This window comes from Lissotriton helveticus, chromosome 5_1 (assembly GCF_964261635.1).
Source record: "Lissotriton helveticus chromosome 5_1, aLisHel1.1, whole genome shotgun sequence".
NCBI classification, from domain to species: Eukaryota; Metazoa; Chordata; class Amphibia; order Caudata; family Salamandridae; genus Lissotriton; species Lissotriton helveticus.
The window spans coordinates 48,172,904-48,198,501 of NC_136065.1; the positions used below are offsets into that span (position 1 = coordinate 48,172,904).

A 25,598-nucleotide genomic window follows, 5' to 3' on the forward strand; every position below is an offset into this window, starting at 1 on the left:
CATGAGAGGGAGAGAGAAGGACAGCGCCATATCCACAGAGATATGTCTCTCTCTTCCCCTCTTTTTACCTGTGGTGCACAATCAGGGTGCTGACCACCAAACATTCACTTTTAGGCCATAGTGCAGGGGTGTGTGCGTGAGAATAGCGTAGATTTCTTTTGAACTGGTAGGTTACCCTATACCAGTGGTCTTCAAACTTTTTGATGCCAAGACCCCCTTGTCAAACCTTTTTAGGCGTAAGGACCCCCTTTTGACAAAGTGTTATAGAAGCTGGTTCTTCTCGTCATCAACATATATCGATAACTATAAATGCCCCTGTTATACCTGCCATCTTTTTGGCATGTTTCTCCTGTTTTTATTTCCTTTCTGACCTAGTTTTGCTGGTTTAGTGTCTATGCGCACTTCCTCATTGCTGTTCAGTATTAAAGCGCAAGTGCTCCTATTATAATTTTTATTATGGATTGGTGTTTCCCTGATTGGCATGTTTGACTTACTGATAAGTCCCTAGTAAAGTGCACTGAGGGTACCAGAACCTGTAAATCAAATGGTGCTGGTGGTCCTGCAGTACTGATTGTGCCACTCACCCAAGCAGCCCTTAAAAGGGTTATCAGACCTGCCACTGCAATGTCTGCGTGAAGTTTGTAAGTGCCATGTCGACCTGGCAAGTGCACCCACTTGCCAAGCCCTAATCTTTACTTTTCTTACATAGAAGTCAGCCCTAAGGTAGACCCAAGGTACCCCTGTGGGAAGGGTGCTGTGTTTGTTATAAGTAAGACATGTACTGGTGTGTGTGACATGTTCTGGTAGTGAATAACAGTGTGTTTCATTTTTCACTATGGAAAGGCTATCTGTCCCATAGGATAGAATGGGAGTTTACTTATAACATTATATGAGCATATCCAAATCAAAGGTAATTGAGCATAGGGGTGAAGCCAAAGGTGTAGCTGAAAACAAAAAGCCTTATTTTTGAGGAATTTGCGAAGGACAGCACTGCAAGTCTTCTTGCGGTGCTGCCCAATGCCAATGTGAAAGGGCAGGAAAAAACTGTAATTATGAAATACGGTGCATTCCAGTTCTTTTCCCTTCACAAATTGCTGCCTAGCACTAACGTAGGCAGAATTGTTTTGTACGGGAAGAGGCACCTTCCTTCACCAAAACAATCCTGGGGGACGTTTTCCTATTTCTATGAGAGCTGCAGAATGCAGCACACATGGACAGAGGTAAAAACGAGGAGAAATGAGAAAATTTTTCCTCGTTACGCCTCCACTGGAGAGGCGTCAGTTTTTGGAGCTGCCCCAGGTTTGCATGATTTTGTAAATATGGGGCAGCATCAAAATCCATGGGATTTGCATGGGAACTCCACGCAAAGCCCATGGAATACCTCCTTGACGCAGAGTAAAGCAACGCAGTGACTTGTGCTGCTACATCTTAATGATTACTCCATATGAGGCAATGCAAAGCCATGCAGGGTGACTTTGCACTGCCTCATAGGTATGGTTGAGATGGTTGCGCCACCAGAGCATCAAAAAAAGTGATGCTCTGGCGATGCAAGCCTCTCAAAAATAAGTCTAAAATATTCTTACGTTTTTTAGGTATTTCACCTTTAGGTATCTACATATAAAATAATGGGTAGTGTAAATGAAAAATAAATAAAATAAGTTATTGCTCAGTGGGAAATGCACTGTAGTACATTATGAAACATCTATTAGTTAATGCACTGTAGAGGCCTGTGTGTAACCAGAGACCCACAGAATTGCATCTTGATTGGTGCAGTGGAGAATAGTGATGTGTATTTTTAGTGCTACAAAGTCACAGCCTGTGACAGAAAGCACTGTGAATATGCAAGTCAATTTTTTATACTTGCATTACACACAGGGTAAGACAAAATGCAGCAAAATGTGTGAATAGTTTTACAATTAAATGGTGCTTTCAAAATGTAGGTTTTAATAAGACCAGACCATATGTAATGCAGTTTTTTTTTTTTTTACTTAACAGTCCCTTCAACACCTCTTTAGGGGCACAAAGGTCGGTGTAAATGCAGTTAAAATTAAAAGAAAGAACTTCCCAGCCCAGTAGTTAACTCTTTGCACTTCAACAAAAAAAAACACATATTTGCCTTCACAAAGAGCCAGAACTGCTCCTAAGCATCCTTTACACTTGCAGATCAGAAGCGCATTTGCCTTTCATTCAGGCAAACAGATGATAACGATCTCAATTAGCGGGACAGCAGATGGCTGTCAATTACAGGGACAAGTGAAGCTGGGGAATCTGCGACCCCCTTCCTAGTACTCCAGGACCCCCCTGGGGGTCGGGCCCCACAGTTTGAAGACCTCTGCCCTATACTATGGTTAGACTAACTCTAAAAAAGTGCACCACATTGGATGTATGCTGCACAGTACAGCACACATGAAAAGTGGGAAGTATTATGAGAAATGAGGCCATTTATTCTTTTTAGCACCTGCTTCAAAGTGGTGTACTTTGTTGTGCAAAACCCTGTCTTCTGATGTTAGTAAGGAATATGCTACTTACCAGTATGCATCTGTTCTTGGCATAGAGTGCTGCAGAGTGGTACATTTATGAATAGATAGCCATCTGGTGTTGGGCTCGGATGATTGCACTTGTTTTTCTCTTGGAGAAGTCTTTGTCGTCACGAGATCGATGACTCCTCCTTTGGGTGCTAGTGTGCATGGGCATCGGCTCCATCCTTAGATTGTTTTGCCATAGTAGGGTTAGATGGAGTAGTGTAATAGAATACAGAAAGAGATGCCCATGTAAGTGTATCCAAATAAGATAATGTTGGGACAGACACAGGTTTCCGGGGAGGCAGGGAGGGCATGTACCACTCTGCAGCCCCCTATGCCAAGAACAGATGCATACTGGTACGTAGCATATTCCGTTCGAGGCATATGGGCTGCAGATGGTACATTTATGAATAGATTATACAGCAGTTACCTCCCTAGCGGTGGTCACCTGTGTCTGTCGCAACCGTTTGAAATAAAGTCTTTAATACAGCTTGGCCCACTCTGGCTTGTTGTGTAGCCTGCACATCAACACAGTAGTGTTTTGTGAAGGTATGTGGTGTAGACCAAGTTGCTGCTCTGCATATGTCATCTAGGGGAATGTTTCCTAAGAATGCCATAGATGCTCCTAGCTTACCTGTAGAATGAGCTCTAGGAGGAACAGCTAATGTTCTCTTTGCTTTTACGTAACATATTTGTATACATCTTACAATCCATCTGGCAATGCCCGCTTTAGAGATAGGATTGCCCTTATGTGTTGGGGAAAACGCTACAAATAGTTGTTTAGTTTTCCTGAAATTTTGTGTCCTTTCTATGTAGTACAATATTGCCCTTTTGACATCTAATGTATGTAGGGCCCTTTCTGCTACCGTCTGTGGTTTTGGGAAAAAGACTGGTAGTTCCACTGGTTGATTGATGTGAAATGCTGAAATTACTTTAGGCAAGAACTTTGGATTTGTTCTAAGAACTACTTTATTCTGGTGTAACTGTAGGAATGGTTCTTGTATTGTCAATGCCTGTAATTCACTTACTCTCCTGAGGGAGGTAATGGCTATAAGGAAGGCCCCTTTCCATGTAAGGAATTGTATTTCACACCTATGCATAGGTTCGAAAGGTGGTCCCATTAGTCTGGTGAGTACTATGTTGAGGTTCCAGACTGGGGAAGGTGGTAATCTTGGTGGAATGACTCTTTTAAGGCCTTCCATGAAGGCTTTGATTGCTGGTACTCTAAACAGGGATAGGTGTTGCCTGTTTTGTAGGTACGCTGCTATAGCTGCTAGATGTTCTCTGATAGATGTGTAAGCAAGATTACATTGCTGTAAGTGTAGTAAATAGCAAATAATATCTTTTGTTGATACGTCCAGAGGGTTGATGTTATTACTGGTACAGTATACAGCAAACCTTTTCCAATTCGCTGCGTAGCATACTCTGGTGGCGGGACGTCTCGCCTGCTTAATGATCTCCATACAGTTTGGGGGTAGATCTAAGTATCCAAATTCTAGGATTTCAGGAGCCAGATCGCTAGGTTCAGTTGTTTGGGATCTGGGTGCATTATTTCTCCATGGTTCTGTGTAAGGTGCATGGGTAATATTCTTAGTTTTTGGTGTGGCACCTGTGAGAATTGCAGGAGCGGGTGAACCACGGCTGTCATGCTCACGTGGGTGCTACTAGTATCATGGTCATTGAGTGTTGTTGCAGCTTTCGGACCACTAATGGGATTAGTGGGAGAGGGGGAAAAGCGTATGCACATTTGTTGGACCAATTTATCCATAACGCATTGCCCTGTGACAGGTGGTGTGGGTACCTGAATGCGAAGCTTCGGCATTTTGCGCACTGATGAGTGGCAAAGAGATCTATCTCTGGTTGTCCCCATCTTTGGAAGAATGGCTGCAGTATTTGGTGGTGCAGTTCCCATTCGTGTATTTGTTCTGACTGTCTGCTTAAGATGTCTGCTATCTGATTTTTAACTCCTGGTAGGTGTTCGGCTAATAGATAGATGTTTTGAGGAATGGCCCGTCTCCAGATTTCCTGCGCTAGTCTGGATAGTTGGAGAGAATGCGTCCCCCCCTGTTTTTGAATATAATACATTGCTGTCATGTTGTCTGTTCTGATCAGGACTGCTTTGTTGGTAACGTGCATTTGAAAGGCTTTCAATGCTAGAAACACTGCTAGTAGTTCTAGATGATTGATGTGCAGTCTTTTTTCCTGTACACTCCATCTTCCCTGTACTGTATATTTCTCCATATGCGCTCCCCATCCGGTGAGCGATGCATCCGCTGTTATTATCACCTGTGGAATTGGTTCTAGGAATGACCGCCCCTTGGCAATGTTTGTTGTGTTCCACCACTTCAGAGAGCGGTGTGTGCGGTCGTCTACCAACACCAGATCTGTAATCTGTCCTTGAGCCTGATTCCACTGTGTTGCTAAGCATTCTTGCAGCGGACGCATTTGTAGTTTGGCATATGGTATTAGCAGTATGCAGGATGACATCATCCCTAATAGCTGCATGAACACTCGCGCTGTTAGTGAGTGTTGTGGTTGAAATTTTTGAATGACTGTAAGCATTGTTTGGATCCTGACTGGATTGGGGTATACTTTGGCTTTTTCTGTGTTTATAGTAGCCCCTAGATATTGTTGAACCTTGCTTGGTTGCAGGTGGGACTTTGTGTAGTTCACCGTAAACCCTAGCTGGTGCAGTAGCTGAATTGTCTTTTGTGTGTTCTGAAGACATTCTTCTTGTGACTTGGCCTTTATTAGCCAGTCGTCCAAGTAAGGGAAGACATGTATTTGTTGTCTTCTTAGGTGAGCTGCAACCACTGCTAGGCATTTTGTGAACACTCTTGGTGCCGTTGTGACCCCAAATGGAAGGACTTTGAATTGGTAATGTTGTCCTTCTACCACAAACCTGAGGTATTTCCGGTGGGCTTTGTGAATAGGGATATGAAATTAAGCGTCTTTTAGATCTAGTGTAGAAAGAAAGTCCCCTTTCTTCAGTAAAGGAAGTACTTGTTGGAGCGTGACCCTGTGGAAATGTTCCGAATTTATGTATGCATTGAGAGGTCTGAGGTCTAGTATTGGCCTTAGAGACCCGTCTTTTTTGGGGATTAGGAAGTATAGGGAGTATACTCCTGTTCCTTGTTGGTGTTGTGGAACCTTCTCTATGGCATGCTTTTCTAGTAGGGATAGTACTTCTTGTTTTAACAGTGTTAGGTGGTCTTGGCTCATTGGACGCTGTTTGGGGGGGATGTTTGGTGGGGTAACTGTGAGTTCCAGGCAATAACCATGTTGGATAATTTGTCTCACCCACCTGTCAGATGTGATGTTTTCCCAGACAGTTAGGAACAGTGATTGAGGTCCCCCGACCGGTGTTATATGGTCTGGGGGAAGCTGTATGAAGTCACTGCTTTGGGGTTGGAGAGTTGCGGTTGTTGTTATTTTCGCGACCTCTACCCTTGTTGTTGTTACCTCTGTAACTGCCTCTGGAATTACCTCTGGGTGATGTTGGTGTAAAAGAGTTTGGTTGCTGGCTTGTACCTGTATTTTTGGATCCTCCTCTATAGGTGGACCTACGAAAGGAACCTCTTTGAGTTGGCTGTTGCAATGCTCCCATTGATTTAGCCGTTTCCGTATCTTTTTTCATCTTTTCTAATGCCTCATCTGTCCCTGAGCCGAAAAGTGTTTTCTCGTCAAAAGGTTGGTTCAATAATGATGTTTGTACCTCTTGTTTGAACCCTGAAACTCTGAGCCATGCATGTCTTCTTAGCATGATGTATGTGTTTATGGATCTAGCTGCAGTGTCTGCTGCTTCTAGGGCGCACATAATGGAAGTATTAGTTATTATCTTTCCCTCTTGTATGAGTTGATCTGCCTTCTTTTGGTGTTCTTTAGGGAGATGCATGATGAGTTTTTCTAATTCATCATAATGAGCTCTGTCATACCGTGCAAGTAGCGCTTGCGTATTAGCTATGCGCCAACTGTTTGCCGCTTGGGATGCTACTCTCTTGCCGGAGGTATCTATTAGCTTAGACTCTTTGTCAGGAGGCGGAGCTTCTCCTATAGTTAAAGAGTTTGCTCTCTTACGAGCGTATGTGACCACAAGTGAGTCCAGAGGAATTTGTCCCTTGATAAATATTGGGTCTTTTGGAGCTGCCTTATATTTTTTATCAATTCTTGGGTTTAATACCCTAGCCCTTACCGGGTCTTTAAATATTTCTGATGTATGATTGAGGAGGCCCTTAAGCATTGGTAGTGTTCCTGATGTTCTTTGTGCAGCAGGTAGTGTTTCTAACAGGAAATCCTCTATTTGAGCTTCTGCATGTAGTTCTACGTTGTGGTATTTTGCTGCCCTATTAATTAGTTGTGCACAACCTGTAATATCATCAGGTGGTGAAGGTTTTGGGGGATATAGTTCAGGGTCGTTATCATTATCTGACCCCACATTATAATCTTCCCATGGGTCTGCATCCTCTGGGACTGTGTCTTCATCATCCCTAGGATGTTCCCCCTCTCCTGTGTCACTTTCTAAATCTGTTATAGGTGTAGATGGGCATGGTGTGAAAGGAGTAGTTGGCAGAGTGTGAGGAAGAGGAGAAGAGGGTGTGTTTCTAGTTTGTGTTGAAGGGGGAGGAGTTGTATTTGTCCCCGTTGTTCTCTTCTTAGTAGGAGGAGTTTTGTCGTCCAACTGTTCATTCTTCCTCTTTTTAGATAGTTCTGTCACTACCTTGCCAGTTTGTGGATCAATAAACAAAGTCTTTTGTTTGGGATCTGTTTGATGCTCCTGTGTCGGTACCGAAGTTTTTGGTTCCGAAAGGTGCTTTTTCTTCTGACTGTCCATTTGTGTTTTCGGCACCGAAAGTTTATTCGAATCCGATATTTTCGGTGTCGAGGATGTCTTCGACGTCGAAACATGTTTCGGTGTCGACATGGAATGTTTCGACTACGAGCTTTCCTTTGTATGGAGCTTCGGTGTCGATGTCGAGGTGGGCCTCTTTTCGGATCCACCATGGTGGGAGACCAAGTGTTTCGGTTTCGGTTTCGTTGCCGGGCCCGAAGGCGAGGCGTCGGAAACTTTTTTCGGTTGTCTGACCGGGCTCGGAGGCGGGGTCGACACCGTGCGGGGTCGGTTCTTTGGTAAAGGGACGCTGTCACTCTAGGGTTTGATGGACGTCGATTTCCTCGACGTCGGACTCGTCCGCTTCTGACCCCGCCTCGTCCTCTTCTTCTTCCTCCTCTTCCGGGTGCTGGTCCTCGAACAGCTCCGGGATTGCCTGTGACTGCATTCTCGATACCTCGTGTCTTTGGGCTCGACGGTTTCTAATCGTCGACTTGGAGGAGAATGCCGCGCAGGCTTCACAGTCCCTGGATTCGTGTTCAGGGGACAAGCAGAGGTTGCACACCTCGTGTAGGTCCTTGTGTGGGAACTTAGCCCACACGTTGGACATTTTTTGAATGGAGTCCTTTCCATGGACTCCGTCTGGACTACGTCGAGATGGGCCTCCTGGTCTCGTCGACGTAGCAGTTGGAAATCTTGTTGTTGACGTCGAAACGCGTCGAAATGGAAGTGTAGTCGCGTTCGATAACAATACCGTCAAATTGGAAAGGGAATACGCGCCGAATAGAACTTTTTTTGTCGAAGTCGATCCGGAGCGCTTCGATCCTCATCCGAACCCGATGGCAGAAAAAAACAATCTAAGGATGGAGCCGATGTCCATGCGCACTAGCACCCAAAGGAGGAGTCATCGATCTCGTGACGACAAAGACTTCTCCAAGAGAAAAACAAGTGCAATAATCCGAGCCCAACACCAGATGGCGATCTATTCATAAATGTACCATCTGCAGCCCATATGCCTCGAACATAGGGTTTTGCATCAAAAAGCATGGATGGTTGCACGGGACTGCCTATGTACCACCCATGTAACTCCTCCTTGAAGGTAAGTAACGCAAAGCGGCGCTTAGTTCTGCTTTGTGTTACTTTTAGGCAACTTTCCAGTGCAAAACAAGTTTTGTGCTGGAAAGTAAATAACAAAAAAGACAACTTTGCTCTGGTCTGGTTCGATTTTATGACACAAACACTGCGCACAATGTTTGTAAAACTGGGCCTGAGATGCTATTGTTCTGGCTTGAACTGTATACAAATCCTACTATTAAAGCTGGGATAAACATGTAAATCCTGTGCTACTAGGCATCAGGTTAGCCAATAAATACACAGGGCTTAATTCACAATGACCCCCACACTTTTGGCAGAGGCCCACAGACGTGGCGGGGGCCTACGCTCAGGTCAGAAACTTTACACTGCCATTACTCATTGTGGAAGTTCAACCAGGAGTGCAGGTCCCCCGCCACAAGTACGGGAACCTGCCACAACTGCGGGACCCCTGCCACGAATGTAAAGGCTGTTTGTGAATTGGCCCTACAAACATTAGCCAATACCCAGAGGAAAAAGTCAGATTTGGGTGTCTGATTATACCACCCTAGATATGGAGGAGCACCAGATCGTTACAATATCTGATACGTTCCTTAGCGATATAGCATTCTCCATGGCATCTCTTCTACACCAGAGTTACAGGGGTCGAATGTATCACCCCAAGGTGCAAAGACTTAGTCAATGTGTCAGAATGAACTATATGTCCAGTTGCACTGTAACCTATACATAACCCTGTGAGCAAGACTACATAGGGAGGGTTTTGTGATTAAGATAAGTTGAGTTCAGGGACACAGTGGAATTACAACCCCTCTTCCATTGATGAATAACACATTCAAAACCATTAAGAAACATAGTTTTTAAAATATTTATTTTAAACTACTTACCTAGTACATAAAACACAGAATATAAAAATAAATGCAGTGAAGCATGTCATAGTCAGAGAAAACTGCAAGAAAATTTCTAATAACGTTATTGAGTCCCTCATGCTTTTTAGAGGTGATATGCAAACTTCGCTAAAGCACTACATAGCAAGACTGCTCTTGGGTTTCTAAGATGCTTCACACAACATACCTGTGATTTCGGTATGGAATAGAAAGTTAGGTATTTTCTATCACAGCTTAGCAGTGTGTGCAAGACTGGAACATAAACTGTCACCAGCTGAAGGCGACATCGACTCACTGCCACATAACATTTGCCTCGATAGCCAAGGCTCGAAGGCGCTCTTTATGCATGATCCTATATCTCAGTTTCTTTATCACCATACTTCCGATTTTATCTTATTGTACTTTTTATTCAGACTTTAAAGTAAGAATAGGACAAGACAATCAAGCAGCGAATGTGCCAATTCCTTTATCATAGTGATACTGTTAACATTTATAAACAATCCTTCACAGCAGGTAATTATGGTACAAGCATTTCTAATATTTTTAGACATATCAAATACTTCTCACTTTCTATTATAGAAAATGAATGATACGTAAGCCCTCTTTAAAGGACGTCACTGTTAACAAGATGTTTTGTAACTTGTACCCTATAATTTATACCTATTGCAAGAGGTTGTGTCATTTGTATTGAACAGGTTAAATAAACATGGGATCCAAAACTTAGAAATCACAGAAGGGGGAATTCTTTTTATGCCCTATTATAAGTGAAACTCCAAAGAGCTATAGTGAATGGGGGATACCCATTTCACATAAAGGAAGTACGCAATATTACAACAAACGTTTGCCTTATACTGTAGTAATTGTTTTTTTGAGTGTGTCATGAAAAACAACTCAAAGGTCCAGGTATTCTGAGCCCTGCCATATGTGCTAATATTATACGCCGTCTGGGCTGGCCCCCCTCAGAATTGCAGCAGAAGCTAGAACATAAACAGCAACTGGCTGAATGTCACTTGTCACCGCGGTTGCCTCTGACTGAGGTTTCTGCTACCAGCCTCCATGACCTCTGTCTCAATATCCCTGGAGTGAAGCTATTATTTAGCTAAAATCTGATATCTGCTTTTTATAGTATTTGATTGAGGATTATATAAAAATAAGACAAATGATCATTGTTGCAAATGCACCAACTCGATCATCATAGTGATATTATATTGGTAACATTTTGATACAATCCTAGACAGTAGGTGCATACGGTGAGAACATTTCTAGTATTTTTTCGCAGCTCTAAAACTTCCCGCTTTCTATGAAAAAAAATAACAAAGACTGAAAAAAGCCAAAAATGTTGAAATTTTAGTAAATTGTGGTAAAGTGGGGAAGCTGGGAATAATCCCAGGTTTTATGGTATTACATTGTTCAATTCAGCCACCAGATGTATTTGCTGCGCTTCCCCTACACCCACCTTAACGCTGATCCCCCATTTCCTGATTGTGAAGCACAAAAACTATTTCCAAGTTTGAACTATGAAGAAGATCTACTGTGGACAGTGACAGCAAAATACCAATTAAAGAGATTTTAAAGCATCTAATGCCACTGTATTAGGTGAAATACCATCACAACTTTGCTGTGTAGACAAAAACAAATATGAGCTCACTAGAAGTTGCTTTTATATAAGTTCCATCTAATATTGCTCAATGTATACCTTACCTCTTGCTTTAATTACCTATCAAGATGATATATAGAAGAATAATTTATTCTTGCTTTGAGGATGTAACATTGCCTACTGGTGAAAGTAGACAGATAAAGGGTTGTATCAGCTGTCTAGGTGGATTTTCTTAATATTCCTATTCATTTTTGCAAAACGTCTGAAATGTGATAGTCATAAGATATTTCTTTTCTCATAGCAATAGATAATTTATGCGTTTCAAACTGACCGACCACATTCACATTCACAATTATTATACGTTTTTAAAATCTCTCAATAATTGGCATTTTTTAAAAAGTAAATGACATCAAGTTGCCTTGCACCATAATGGTTAGGGGTCTGTAAATTAGTAATAAATTCAATGCAGATTACAAAAAGGCTTGAAATGTATGTAACAAACAATATGTTCAGATTTGTAAACCTCAAAACTATTTAAAACATCCAACCATAATTTAGAAATGTTTTCTTTTGATATGTCTGCTCAGATAGCCAACAATAGGTTATGAATTGTATATGGACATTTCTGAAGATTTTCAAGATGGAGTTGAGAAGTCTAATTTGAGTGAAATCCCTTGGTGTGCATCTAGGTTTTTTGTGTTGCTGTACACAGTGGGCATTGCTTTGCTCATTGTGTAGGGATCCTCTGTTTTTGTGTAAAGGAGAAATAGAGCCAAATGTGCAAACATTAGAAATAACGATTTCCTATTTACAATTGTCTCCTAATCACAAATAGGAAATCAGAATTCCTAATGTATGAACCTCATTCGAATTTCATTAGCGATTACTAAAGGGTCACAAGGAGAACTACTACATGCATATTAATGTGGTACGTCGCAATTTGAGCCATTAGGAATCATAGCTGAGGTCAGCTGGCCACATTGTCTGTAAATGCTTTTTAATAGAGCAATGATTTTTTTTATTGCAGCCCATTTCCCTTTAAGGAAAATGGGAGGCATGCTAAAGAAAAAAATTAAAGTTTGCTGTCCGTGGTACCATTGCCTGCTCTTAAAAAATATTTTTTTAACATGCTCAAAGGGGAATGGTTTCCCTAGGGACCCTTTCCCCTATGTCAATGGATTACTACCAGTTTTAAACTGAGAGTAAAGTATTACTGTTTAGTGACTGGAATTAGGCGCAAAACATCAATACCTACCATTAGATTTGGTATTTGGAATCACAATTCGCCTATACTACACTGTAAAAAGCTTTGTTCTGGTTGCAAAGGCCACATTTTGTGAATCAGATAGTTTACGATGGCAAAAAAGCTTTGTACATCTGGCCCTTAGTCTGCCTTTATAGAGCAAAATATTCTTCCTAACATCATCATAAGCCAATGATGCAAGACAGGCAGTTAAAATCATCAGACAAGTTGTTTAACACAAGTACTTCACATTAAGCAGATTTGTGCTTGCCCTCACCCTTGTTTCAATCCAATTTGTACAAATTGACTGTACAAAGGAGAAACCACTCTAAAAGCAGCCCTGAGCATGAAACTAAAGAATGGAGTGACGTAAATCCGGGCTGCCTAAATAGCATAAACTGTAAATGTATATCACCTCCCTCCTTATAAAAAAACAAACCTTTACAGCCCCTATACTGACAAGTGCTTAATAAATCATTGACACCTACACTGCTTGTATTATGATCTGTTCAATTAAACTGTTACGCACCTCCCTGTGTCCTGCTGCATCCTCGAGGCGGCCAGAAAGATGTTGCATAATAAGCCTGATATTGCCATGTTTACGAGGGCATGTAAATGCTTATTATTAGATACATAGACGAGACATCCACACAGTGGAAGGGGGCCCATATAATCAGAAGGCAGGATTGGAAGAAATCTTGGTGTACAGCTAGTAGCTGAAAACAGTTAGGCAATGGCAGATTTGCACAATCCTCTTGCACTTTACAAAATGGGACTATATTAATACCAATGGAAAATGGTTACTCCTAAAGTGACGAGCTTAAAGGAATAGTTAATTGAGTCATGACATCATAAGTACTGTACATATGACTAAATTTTAAAGTTTAATATTTATAGGCCTTTTTATGATACACTAGTTAGTTATGCCCAGTTAAACCAATATGAAATTTAAGAATGGTCTGATCAAAAGCATTACAAAAACAGTAGGGCAAATCTAGTGAGGTCAATACATCTCAATGGTGTTAAGACAGGAGGGGAAAGTAATGTACCATTGGTACCCTATCACTCTTAGCATGAAATCAATCAAGAGAAGAGAGAATCTGTATTGTATTCCTCAGCTCTCGCAATCCATTCTTTCATTACAGTACTCGTTTCAGCATCTGTTAATGTCTCTCTAGACGAAATTCCAGAATCAGAGCATCGAGGAATAGAAGGCTTTCAAAATGTGTGAGATTTAGGCAAGAAGCCACTAAGTTTCCTGATTATGATGCCACAAAAACTATTTCCAAGCATGAACTCGCATAGATGAACAACTCTGTACAGTGACAGTAAAATACCACTTGAAGACATTATAAAGCATCCAATGCCTCAATATTAATAGAAAGAGCATCCCACTCACCTTTTTCTTTTTGGAGATGGTCTGTGTACACAAAAACAAATTAATAAGAGCTCACTCATATTTGCTTTTACATAAGATCTATTTATTGTATCTCAATTTATAAACTTACCTCTTGCTTTAATTAAATCACCTATCAGAGAAAATATAGAGAACGCTCAATTTATCTTGTTTTCAAGATGCGTAAAATATTTCATCAAACTCTTTATTCAATGTTTTCAACCATAAAAGTACATAAATATATACTAAATATATACATTACATATTTAAAACTAGAGACAGACAAACTCAATTCAGTACACGGCGCCGTGTCATGCCATTAGAAAATTTCAATGATTGATGTGAGTGTAACTTTATATTGTAATAAATCAAAGTGTCAAAATCCCCAAGAGAACCTGACAATAAATACTTTATTATTAGTTACAATGGGCATTTGAAAAGAGATATAGATAAAATACAACAAATATAGGACACCAAAGGTAAGCGTCATATAACAAACACATAGGTACTGGGAGCCTGAGACAAAGAGGGAATAATGCGTTAGCTAGTCTTGCCAATGACTCCAGCGCCCTGCACCTGAGGAACCATCTCCAAGGAAGGTACTGTACGGAGGAACCATCTGGCAACCTCTCATTGGTGGCATCCAAATTGCTTATATGAAGGGATGAGCCATGTTTTCATGGGCAGGTATAACCAGCACAGAAGAAAATAACGCGCTCTAGTGATTCCTCTGACTGTTGGTAAACTGGACATACAGTGCTTATTGGAGGCAAACGGTTCCACTTTGCTAGTAAAGACATTAATGGTAAAGTGCCATAGAGAAACTTAAGGTAAAGGGACTTTGCAGCTAATGGATTAATAGAATGCAAGAAGGGTTCAAATTGAAAATCAATGTTAAAATGGAAAAAAGGGAAGTAAGTAACCCTTCGGATACATTCTGGAATTCGATCAAGTATACATGGTACCATAATGCATCCTTAAGTGTAGTGTTGGATAGGTAGGTTGTTGATGCTGAGGAGACCCCTAAACTGACTTGTACTAGCAGGTTTTGGATGTAAGATAACCACTTCATTTACGCCAACTGTTCAGTGATACTATGTCCTTCAAGACTCAGGGAGAGAAGTTAGCCTAACGGCTAGGGCGGTCGACCTCGAATCTGGGTAACCTGGTTTGAGGCTCGGTAATGACGCTGAACATCCTGTGATTCTGGGCAAATCACCTAATCTCCCTGTGTCTAATAAAAATGAATATGTCCTCATGTAATGCAACTGGTACTATGTAAAGCACTCTGATACCCGATTCGGGTCAGGGTTGTGCTATATAAATCTCTAGAAAAAAATAAAAGACTCTACGATGGTCGTACAGATCTGCAGAGTGTTTCAACCTTCTTTAATAAAGTAGCAGCCTCAATTGGCCCTCAGGTGTCATTGAATTGAGACCAATATCTTGTCTTAGTGGCATTAGCGGAGTATTATTAGGTGGGTCAGGCAGGGCTCTCAAGAATGTATTCTCTGCTACTGCACATTTAGTCATATTCTAAGCAGCCCATACTTCGGCACCACACAAGGCACTGCCCTCTGCCTTAGCTCTGTACACCTTAAGTGCAGGAGAAATATACCTGTTCCGGGAAATCCTATGATGTCTTACAATTGCAGCAGAGTACTGAGCTAAATTTAGGCTGCTCTTCTCAACCTGTAGTGCCATAACAGATCTGGTTAACCTAACCCCCAAAGAGTCAAACTCACATACCCTATCCAGAGGTTAACCTCTTGAGCATTATCGAACACCTAAATGTTTTGTGAGGGCTAAAGGCCATAACCTATGTCATAAAATGGTTTATTACAAGCTCCAGTTTAGTGCAAAAGTCTTCAAATGTATTCACCAAACATTGGAGCCCACTAGCAGTTTTTGAGATCTAAAGGGTGTCGTCTGCAAATAATAGGAGAGGGTTTTTGCAGACACCAAAGCGAGGGGCATCATTTAATTAGCTTTTCCAGCAGATACGTCTATTATTGCTTAATTTATAAACTTACCTCTTGCTTTAATTAAATCACCTATCAGAGAATCTATAGAGAAGACTAACTTAATCTTTCTTTGAGGATGTGCAATTTATTTTACATTGCCTACTGTGGAAACTAGACAGACAAAGAAAACTCAGAAAGGGTAGTATAATATATCTGGGAGGATTTTCTAAATATTCGTATTACTTTTTGCAAAACTTCTGAAGATGTGATATACATAAGATATTTCTGTTCATATAGTCATATATAGTTTATTTCAAACTGACCTAACACATTTACAATTAATATACTTTTCTAGAGTTGTTGTTGTTGTTGTTGTACTACTTTATTCGATATTTGCATATCATAAAAGTACAAACAATACAAACATAAAAACACATATTTAAAAGATCTAATATTCAATACTTTTCTAGAGCCCTTCGCATATTGGCATGGTTTTTTGATGTATATGACATCAAGCTGCCTTGCACTATAATAGTTAAGGGGGTCTAGATTAGTAATAAATTAAATGTAGTTTATAAAAAGGTTTCTAATATATGTAGCAAACAAAATGTTCAGATATGGTAAACCTCAAAACGATGTAAAAAAACAGCTATCATTTGGAAACTATTTCTTTAGATATAATATCATTTGGAAATTATTTCTTTAGATATGTCTGCTTAAATAACAAATGATTTATGAATTTGAAAATAGTAATTTATGAATATTTTCAAGACGGAGTTGAAGAGTCTAAATTGAGTAAAATCCATGTGTGTTTCTTTGTGTTTAGTGTTGCGGTGCAACGTCGGACTTGCTTTGCTCATTGAGTAGTGGACTTATGGTTTTGTATAAAGGAAACACAGTTCAGCTAATAGTCCGTGTGGAGCAAAATATAATTCTCAACTTCATTGAAAGCCAATGGTGCAAGACAGGCAGTAAGGATCTGCAGACAAGTTGTTCAACAGATGTACTCTATCTTAACTAGATTTGTCCTTGCCCTCACATTATTTTCAATGTAATTTCACATACCTTTTTCTTTCTGAAGAGTGTCTGAAATGGGGAAAACAAATGTGTTACTTGCGCAAATGTAATACTCCATTACTAAAAATTTACAAGCAAACTTTCAAGAGTTGTTCAATAATACTGCAACTGTGGTCGGGTGAAATTCTCTAAATTCAAGCAATTAACAAAAATTACTGGTATGATGTTAAAAATGATAAGATTGCAAATGTCCCACCACAATGAGCATTCAACAGTCAGGATTGAACAGAACAAATTAATCTGCATTTGGAACATTACAAGACCTACAACCATGTGCACCATCTTAGCAGCTGTGTATAAAGTTTGCGCCTGTGCGCACATTCAGCTTACATGATGCCATCATAATGTGATGCATATAAGATATTTTTAAATAAAGTCCCGTATTACTACTTGAAATCATTACCACTGGACCATCCCTTCATGATATATTTGTCTCGGCCTCATTCTTCTATTTATTTCTTATATATGCCGAAGCCTTAGATAATGCTTATGTCCACTCACATCAGCAGCAATAAGGTATAACTTGTGGCCAATGTTTCAGATCCTTCTCAATGAAGAAAAATACATGGATGCTGTTTAGCCACCTACCTTTGTACGAATCCTGCACTAATGGACCATTATGATGTCGGACCAACACCATCTCACTCCTGGGAGCGACCGACTTCCGGTTGGCAGTCCCGATCGTTTAATTACAATGCGACCAAACACTGTTCGGTCACATACTCCCTTCCCTCTTTTTGGTGTAAACCGGCTGTACAGAAGCTCCCATTGAGAAAAGTGAGGTGTTGTTCATCCCTGCACCCTGTGGCAGGCACCACAAGGTGCCTACCACAAGGTGCAGGTCATAATAGAGGGCACCATTGGTGCCTATTCGGACCCCAACTGAAGGCAGTACGTACAAGGGGGCCGTGCTGGGGCCTCCAAACACGCTTTCCGACATGGTTTCAATGTTGGGCAGGCCCCCATGGAAACCATGCCGAAAACTGAACTGTGGATTGTAATCCAAACGGCCGGTAGGCCCGCCCTTGGGGATTACGAGCTGGTTTCGACTGGCCAAACAGCTGGTTTACTTTCCGACCACCTAGGTTGTAATTAGGCGGTCAGAAGGTAAACTAAGGGGTTACGATGCTTCCCTGAAGGTTCTGACCGTCGGTCAGAGCCTTTACGGACTGTAACGTAATCGGCCCCTAGGATCTTATCCATCTTACATGAACTGAAAAGAAATGTTAAAATTAAAGTCACGATAAAAATATAAATCCTCAGCTACTAGGTATCAGGCTAGCTGATAAACACAGCAACATTATCCAATAGATAATGGAAGAAATCCAATTGGGGTTTCTGATTATGCCATCCTCGAGATGGGGGAAGGCAAAATCATTACAATATCTGATAGTTCAGGGACACAGTGTACTCCAACCGCTCCTCTTCAATGATGAATAGCACACTCAACACCACTAAGCAACAGGACATGTATTTAAAAATATTTATTTTAAACCTGTAACTCAGTACATCAAATCTGAATGTTAACAACACAGACTATAAAAATAAATGTAGTAAATATTGTCATGATGAGAGAAAACAGCAAGAATAATTCTAACATCGATGTTGAGTCCTTATCGTACTAATTCCCTCATGAATTTTTAAGGTGATATGCTAAATTTGCTGGAGCATTAAATAGTGAGTCTCTCCTAGTTTCTCAGTGCCATGATCTGAGTTTTGGGAGAATACATTTTAGGTTAGTAAGAAATGCTATTATTCATCAAGTTTGGAGAGGAAATATTTGTTCCAGTGTAAGGTAAACTCCATGTCATACATGAACATGACACGCCATACTTTTCTAACTCGAAAGAATCACCTTTAATTACATAATTAAACATCAAAACAGCTTATCTTAACTTCATTTTGCCTGAAAAAGATGTGGCACATAATTTCAAATGTAACATAGCATCCCTCTTAAACATGGAGTAAGGTAAGCTAACAACAACGGCTCCACAGAAATTTAAAACAGGCCTTTTACTTATAACTCTACATACACATTATCTTTTAATTTTATATCACCATTATTCATGTTAATATGCCACACTCAATGGTTTTACAATATTTCTTAATGTCAGAGGCCATCTGTGGGCCAGATTGGCCCAGTAGGGAATTCCACCGCCCCTACTAAACACTGTAATAAACTTATACTCAGACACCTGATTAAAGAGTAAGGTAACAGCAAGATAGGCCAGGCTACCTAAGATTCTTGCTTGTTTTGCTTTAACATTAAACAACAAGCATTGGAAATGCTGTAGGTCTCACATTTGTTTGAGTTGGAGCTATTGGCATTGAAAATTTAATTTTCTTTTACTATATGCACACAAATAACTTGTTTGAATATTCCTTTGACGCTGTTAATATAAACAACATACTTCAAAATGTATGAATGGGTCCAGTTGTTTTTATTCTTAATGATATACTCTGTTGATGATTGATTGTGCAATAATGCTAACAAAATTGATTGTTCTACTCTGAACCTCTGCTCTTTATACGGCAACGGTGGGGAGAGCATGATCTGTGCCCAACTGTGGCTCAAAACCTGGCATCTTCCATTGACAGGCGTGGGAAGTGACTCCAGTCCTGGTGTACTGGTGCAGAGGGACACTGTGGGAGTTTGTGGCCCCAATCTTAGCATAGTAGCTACTGCAAAGCCTCTCCAGGCAGACACTAAATGCAGCCTGTGCAGTGCTGCTGGTGTGCATGGGTGTGTTGTGCACAAGAGACTAAGTAAATCCACATGAGTAATGACAGTGGACCTGATTATTTGATCTTGTGTTGGGAAGAATATTGTTAGCCTGCAGGCAATGAAGCTGTGGCAAGGGGAAAAAGTCAGCCTCTAAGTATTGTATACTGAGCCCTGGGGCCCTACCCCGAACAAAAAATCTCTAAATAAATGCACTGACGCCTTGAGTGTGGCTGTGCTCCCCATAAGTGCTACAACAAGAAAGGGATTATTTGCCAGTATACAATCTTTCAGACTGACATCACAGTGCATCTGAATAGCCCATCAACAAATGAATGGTAATTATGGGTGTGCCAAAAGCCTACAGAAGAGATTACAACAGGTCTTACAGAAAGCACAAGCGCTGTTGAGGCTTGACCTAAAAATGTATATAGTATGAGAGCTAAGAGGTAGCAGCTCTGACATGGCCGGCTTCATGCAATTTGAGCAAGAGAAAAATATGATTAGCTCACACTCTTTTCTTTGAATGAAATTCAGCATTCAGAGTGTCTTACACTTTATTAATGATAAAGTTTTCTTTTTTACAAATAGTTCGGCAGTAAGCGGTATAAATTGGCCTAGCTCTACACAGGTGTAAATTCACACATAGAATGTTCTGTGCCCAAAGAGAGACACTCATAAGCTCTAGATTATATTTTTCAATTTTGCATATGCCACAATATATTTTTTACGTTATCTTCCTTGAAGATAAGCGTATTATCTAGTGACTTTGGGTGTTTTATAATATTGCGATTTAATCATTTATCTTGCAGTTTTTTTTGGGTTTTTTTTGTGTCCTCATTTGCCTTTCCTTCAATAGGGAGCATACCAACCACCTTGCGCGGCTTGTAGACGCGATTTGATATATTGGTAGTAGAGATGTCCCATAAGAAGAATTATAGATGCTTTTTACTCAATCTAGGTATCTTTCAACCTGTAGGACCTTTAACACGACTTGACTGACCCTGGTCCAGGAGTATAAGAGGCATAATCATTGGACCCGGGGGGAAAAAAGAAAAAAAAAAAACCCGGGTTTATCTCCAGTTAATTAAAAGGTTCCAAAAAGCCATGTGCCTCTTACTAGTTGTTCTTTTAAGGTCCATTTTAGATGTTTCATATAAGGAGGAAAGCCACCGAGAGTGTAATGGGGGTGTTTTCTTACCCAATTTATACAAATCTGTCTTCTAGCCAGCAAAATTGCGTAGAAGAGAAAGGACCTTGCCAATCCTTTGATGTTATCTTCCAATCCAAAAATGACGAGAGAAAGGGTTATTTCTAAAGATGTATTTAGGATAGAATTTAATGTTTCCTTCACATCGATCCAGAATTTTTGGATGTCTGGACATTCAAAAAACATATGTATGTCACAGGCCCCTGGCCAATTGCATTTGTGGCATTTTTTATTTGGTAAGAATTTAGATAGTTTTAGTGGGGTTATATATGAACGATGTATAGAGAATAGATGGTTTTGTCTCAGCCATGAAGGCTTTACTGTTTTGTATAGTAGAGAAAAAGAGTTTTGCCATCTTTCCTCACATGGGGTACCAATTGCCGTTCTCCATAGATCGTCTGGGAGCTGAAATTCCCCATCAATTTCCTCCAACAACTGCCAATACCAGGTAGTTACCTTCTTTCCCCCATAGCTCTTTCCACCTACTTTTGTTCTGTTAAGCTTGTTTTCCCTAGGTTCGCATCAGTGCGAGTCTGAGATCTCACCCAACTATTTAGTTGAATATATTTAAATCTTGACAGTCCTAAACCAACCAGTTCGTATAACTCATCCCAAGCTATAAGGCTGCCTTCTTTGAGTAGTTGACCCCATCTTATAATACCTGTTTGTTCAATTATGGTGGAAAGACTATCCCTCAGACAAAGTGGTAATCCTGGTGAATCCCAAATGGGGGCGTAGTTGGAATAATATGAGAGACCCAGTTTCTTTCTGATGTTGTACCAAATTTTTGCCCATGATTGTACGATTCTGATGTTGTACCAAATTTTTGCCCATGATTGTACGATTATTTATCTTGCAGTTTGTAGTGAGGATACAATGTGTAATAATTTAAAATCTCACAATAAATCCCAGGTTAAATATGAACACCGCAAGTAGGTTAGTTATTTGCCAAGCCATATTCATATTTCTTACGTTGGGCTAGAACATAAGTTACAGATGTGACTCACATGTTGTGCTTGTTGTCTTGGTTGCCAGCTGCACCCTCTTTCTTTCGGCTTTTGTTCACCGAATAGACTGCAGAGATCACCTGCTTCAAAGAAAACAAGCATTTCCAATGCAATAGGTATCGCATTTGCGAGAGTTTCAGCTATCTGCGTAGTAATTATGTGTTTTGAAAACCAGAAAGCGGTGCGTAAACATACACTTTGTATTTAGTTGCTTACGAGAAGCAAGGCTGACAGTAAAAGATGTGCAGTTTGCAGGTTTTCAAAACACATGGATAAAAGGCATAGGGCCATATGTATCTAGCAAATTTGCATTCGCATACGCCGAACTTAGCAGAATTTCGGCGTTTGCGAATTTGCAAAATGGTATGTATTAAGGAAAATCTGGTGTAAAACAAGGAATCGTAAAATTTGCGATTCCTTATTTTGCAATTGCATTTAATGAATAACAAATTTTGTGATTCTTTAAATGCAATGTATGAAGCAAAAAAAAAATGCAAATTGTCCTTAAGGAATCGCAAATTACCACCAACTTCAAGTTGGTGGTAATTTGCGAATTCCTTGAAAAATGCAAATTTTTGCTTTTTTCAAAGTGCCATGTGACACGCATACATGCCCTTAGGGCATGGGTACTCACAAACTTTCTCTCGGGGGCCGAATTTACAGTGGGGTTTGTGGCTGAGGGCCGGTGGGGGCGGGGTCATTTGGTGGTGGGGTCATTGGGGGCGGGTCTAGAGGGGGTAAAAAAAAATCACTGCCGTTTCAAAACATTACTAGACAATGCTGTATTTCCAAAGCAGATGTAACTACATGAAGCACATGTTTATAATATTTTTTAATTAGCAGACAAGAGCAATCTTAAGTGGGATTGAATGGCAATTTGAAGCAACCGGATATTCGGCACATGCCCAGTGCAGCACAGGCTTCAGAGTCCCAAAAATAGATATGTTAAAGACAAACACTACGGGGCGTGGCTTACGCGCCGTCGAGGGACGGCGGAACTCCCGTGAGCTCCGGTGAGCTACAGGCGTGTTTTCATCATACCTTCCTCATTTCCGCCGATAGCTGCCTGAATTTTAGCGGCACAGGTGGCGGAATATGGTCTCCATCCACTGCTGGCAGATTCGGGGACGTTTGTGCTATTTTTGAGCAGTTACGGTCTTCAGAGTTTCTCCTCACCTTAGGACACAGGCGGCCGCCATTTTGAGCCACCGTACCCGCGTTCCTTTGTCAGTCTTCCGGCTCTCTGCAATTGCTGGCGCTGTGGTCCCCTTCAACATTACAGTATGTGGCTACTTTTGTTTTTCCTGTCATTAACAGGTATGCATTGAGAGCAGTTTCCAGCATGCTATGACAATGTATTGTCTCCTCAGCTCTTCTCTCTCTATGGCTTGGGCGGCCATTTAAGGATGTGGACTGGAATTGTATTTTTCTCTGAGTAATCTAGGTCCATGAATGCAATTATCTACCAGGAAACTCTCCACCTTGCTGTTCTTGTTAATTCTTTGTCTCTTCACGACATTGCCGTTGATTTTAGAGCTCCATGAATTTGAATTTGAATTTAAAATATTTATATAGCGCTACATACACCATACGGTTTCTTGGCGCTGTGGAGACTAAATTAGCAGTAGGAACGCAAATACTGGTAAAGAAAACAGGAAATGAGATCAGTTTACATTGGAAAAGGCTTGGGTAAACAAATGAGTCTTAAGATTTTTACGGAAAAGGGAGTAATGTCTGGCCAGACGTAGATGATCGGGAAGGGAGTTCCAAAAGGATGGTGCCAAGAAGAAAAATTGGCTCCACCCCATTTCTTACGTCTGTAACGGGGTACCTGAAGAAGCGATTGAGTAGATGAGCGAAGCTCACGGGCAGGGGTGTACTCTTTTAACAAGGAGGAAATGAAGGCAGGGGCTGTGCCCTGGCGCGCCTGAAAGACCATACAACCTGTTTTGAAAAGGGATCGCTCCCTGACAGGTAACCAGTGCAATGCCTTCAGTAAGGGGGTAGAATGATGAGAGCAGGGGAGACCATGGACCAGTCTGGCCGCCTGGTTTTGAACCAGCTGGAGCTTCCGCAAACTATACGCTGGAATGCCGTTGTCAGTCATTAATGGAATTTAGTTCAGTGACCTAGTTCTAGGACACCCCCGCGCCGCACGGCCACCAGCTGCTGCGTGTGCCCCCCTGCCGGTCTGCCTCGCTGCTGCCGCGTGACCACGCCCCCTGCCTCCAAGCGGCGTGGTCCGTGATCGCCTGTCCTGCCCCTGCTGCTTTCACTGTAGTTTTACTGTTGTTGATATAGCTTTTGTATTTTTGTATTGCCTGTTTTTCTTTTCTTGTAAATTCCTTCCTGGTTTACCTGGTGTCCTACTGCCCGTCGTCCCCCCTCCCCGCTTCCCGCCACCGCCGCTAACCCCGCCCCTTTTTTCCTTCTGTACCCTCCCCGCTCCCGCCTCCCAGCTGCTCCGCCCCCCCGCGCACTTGGCCATATATGGCGACCGTGCGACGCAGGTGAGTGTGACCTAGTTCTAGGACACCCCCGCGCCGCACGGCCACCAGCTGCTGCGTGTGCCCCCCTGCCGGTCTGCCGGTCTGCCTCGCTGCCGCCGCGTGACCACGCCCCCTGCCTCCGAGCGGCGTGGTCCGTGATCGCCTGTCCTGCCCCTGCTGCTTTCACTGTAGTTTTACTGTTGTTGATATAGCTTTTGTATTTTTGTATTGCCTGTTTTTCTTTTCTTGTAAATTCCTTCCTGGTTTACCTGGTGTCCTACTGCCCGTCGTCCCCCCTCCCCGCTTCCCGCCACCGCCGCTAACCCCGCTCCTTTTTTCCTTCTGTACCCTCCCCGCTCCCGCCTCCCAGCTGCTCCGCCCCCCCGCGCACTTGGCCATATATGGCGACCGTGCGACGCAGGTGAGTGTGACCTAGTTCTAGGACACCCCCGCGCCGCACGGCCACCAGCTGCTGCGTGTGCCCCCCTGCCGGTCTGCCGGTCTGCCTCGCTGCCGCCGCGTGACCACGCCCCCTGCCTCCGAGCGGCGTGGTCCGTGATCGCCTGTCCTGCCCCTGCTGCTTTCACTGTAGTTTTACTGTTGTTGATATAGCTTTTGTATTTTTGTATTGCCTGTTTTTCTTTTCTTGTAAATTCCTTCCTGGTTTACCTGGTGTCCTACTGCCCGTCGTCCCCCCTCCCCGCTTCCCGCCACCGCCGCTAACCCTGCCCCTTTTTTCCTTCTGTACCCTCCCCGCTCCCGCCTCCCAGCTGCTCAGCCCCCCCGCGCACTTGGCCATATATGGCAACCGTGCGACGCAGGTGAGTGTGACCTAGTTCTAGGACACCCCCGCGCCGCACGGCCACCAGCTGCTGCGTGTGCCCCCCTGCCGGTCTGCCTCGCTGCCGCCGCGTGACCACGCCCCCTGCCTCCGAGCGGCGTGGTCCGTGATCGCCTGTCCAGCCCCTGCTGCTTTCACTGTAGTTTTACTGTTGTTGATATAGCTTTTGTATTTTTGTATTGCCTGTTTTTCTTTTCTTGTAAATTCCTTCCTGGTTTACCTGGTGTCCTACTGCCCGTCGTCCCCCCTCCCCGCTTCCCGCCACCGCCGCTAACCCCGCCCCTTTTTTCCTTCTGTACCCTCCCCGCTCCCGCCTCCCAGCTGCTCCGCCCCCCCGCGCACTTCGCCATATATGGCGACCGTGCGAAGGCGCAGCGTTGACGCGCAGCGGGCGCGCCGATTGTGCGCCGAAGGCGCGCCAAAGGTAAGCCCGTCTGCGCCCGTCCGCGCCTGGACCGCGCCCAGTGCCAGGACCCCTGGCCCCCACCGACGGAAGCCGACCCGACGAACCTACAACACCGCCGAACTCATCGCACTCAACACCGGCGGCATCCCGGGATGCCACCGAGCCACCCCGAAGCACACCCACGGACCCTTCAGCTGCCACGCCTGCAAGTTCACCTGCATCCGGACCTACCCTGCACCAGCACCCGCCAAGCCGAACACCAGCAGCAACCACCTCAAGTGCATCCTGCTCAACACCCGCTCCGTCCACAGACACGCCGT

At 42.5% G+C, this 25,598-nt stretch overlaps 1 protein-coding gene across 1 annotated transcript in view; it reads right to left on the reverse strand.

The window, feature by feature from the left end:
* Window positions 1-25,598, reverse strand: part of LOC144754118 (butyrophilin subfamily 3 member A3-like) — a 602,932-nt gene that overhangs the window by 373,038 nt on the left and 204,296 nt on the right. The window contains exons 8-9 of the mRNA XM_078641685.1: window positions 16,592-16,612; window positions 13,675-13,695 (exon numbers count right to left, since the gene is read on the reverse strand). Coding sequence (XP_078497811.1) covers window positions 13,675-13,695; window positions 16,592-16,612 — 42 coding nt within the window. The remainder of the gene's footprint in view (window positions 1-13,674; window positions 13,696-16,591; window positions 16,613-25,598) is intronic.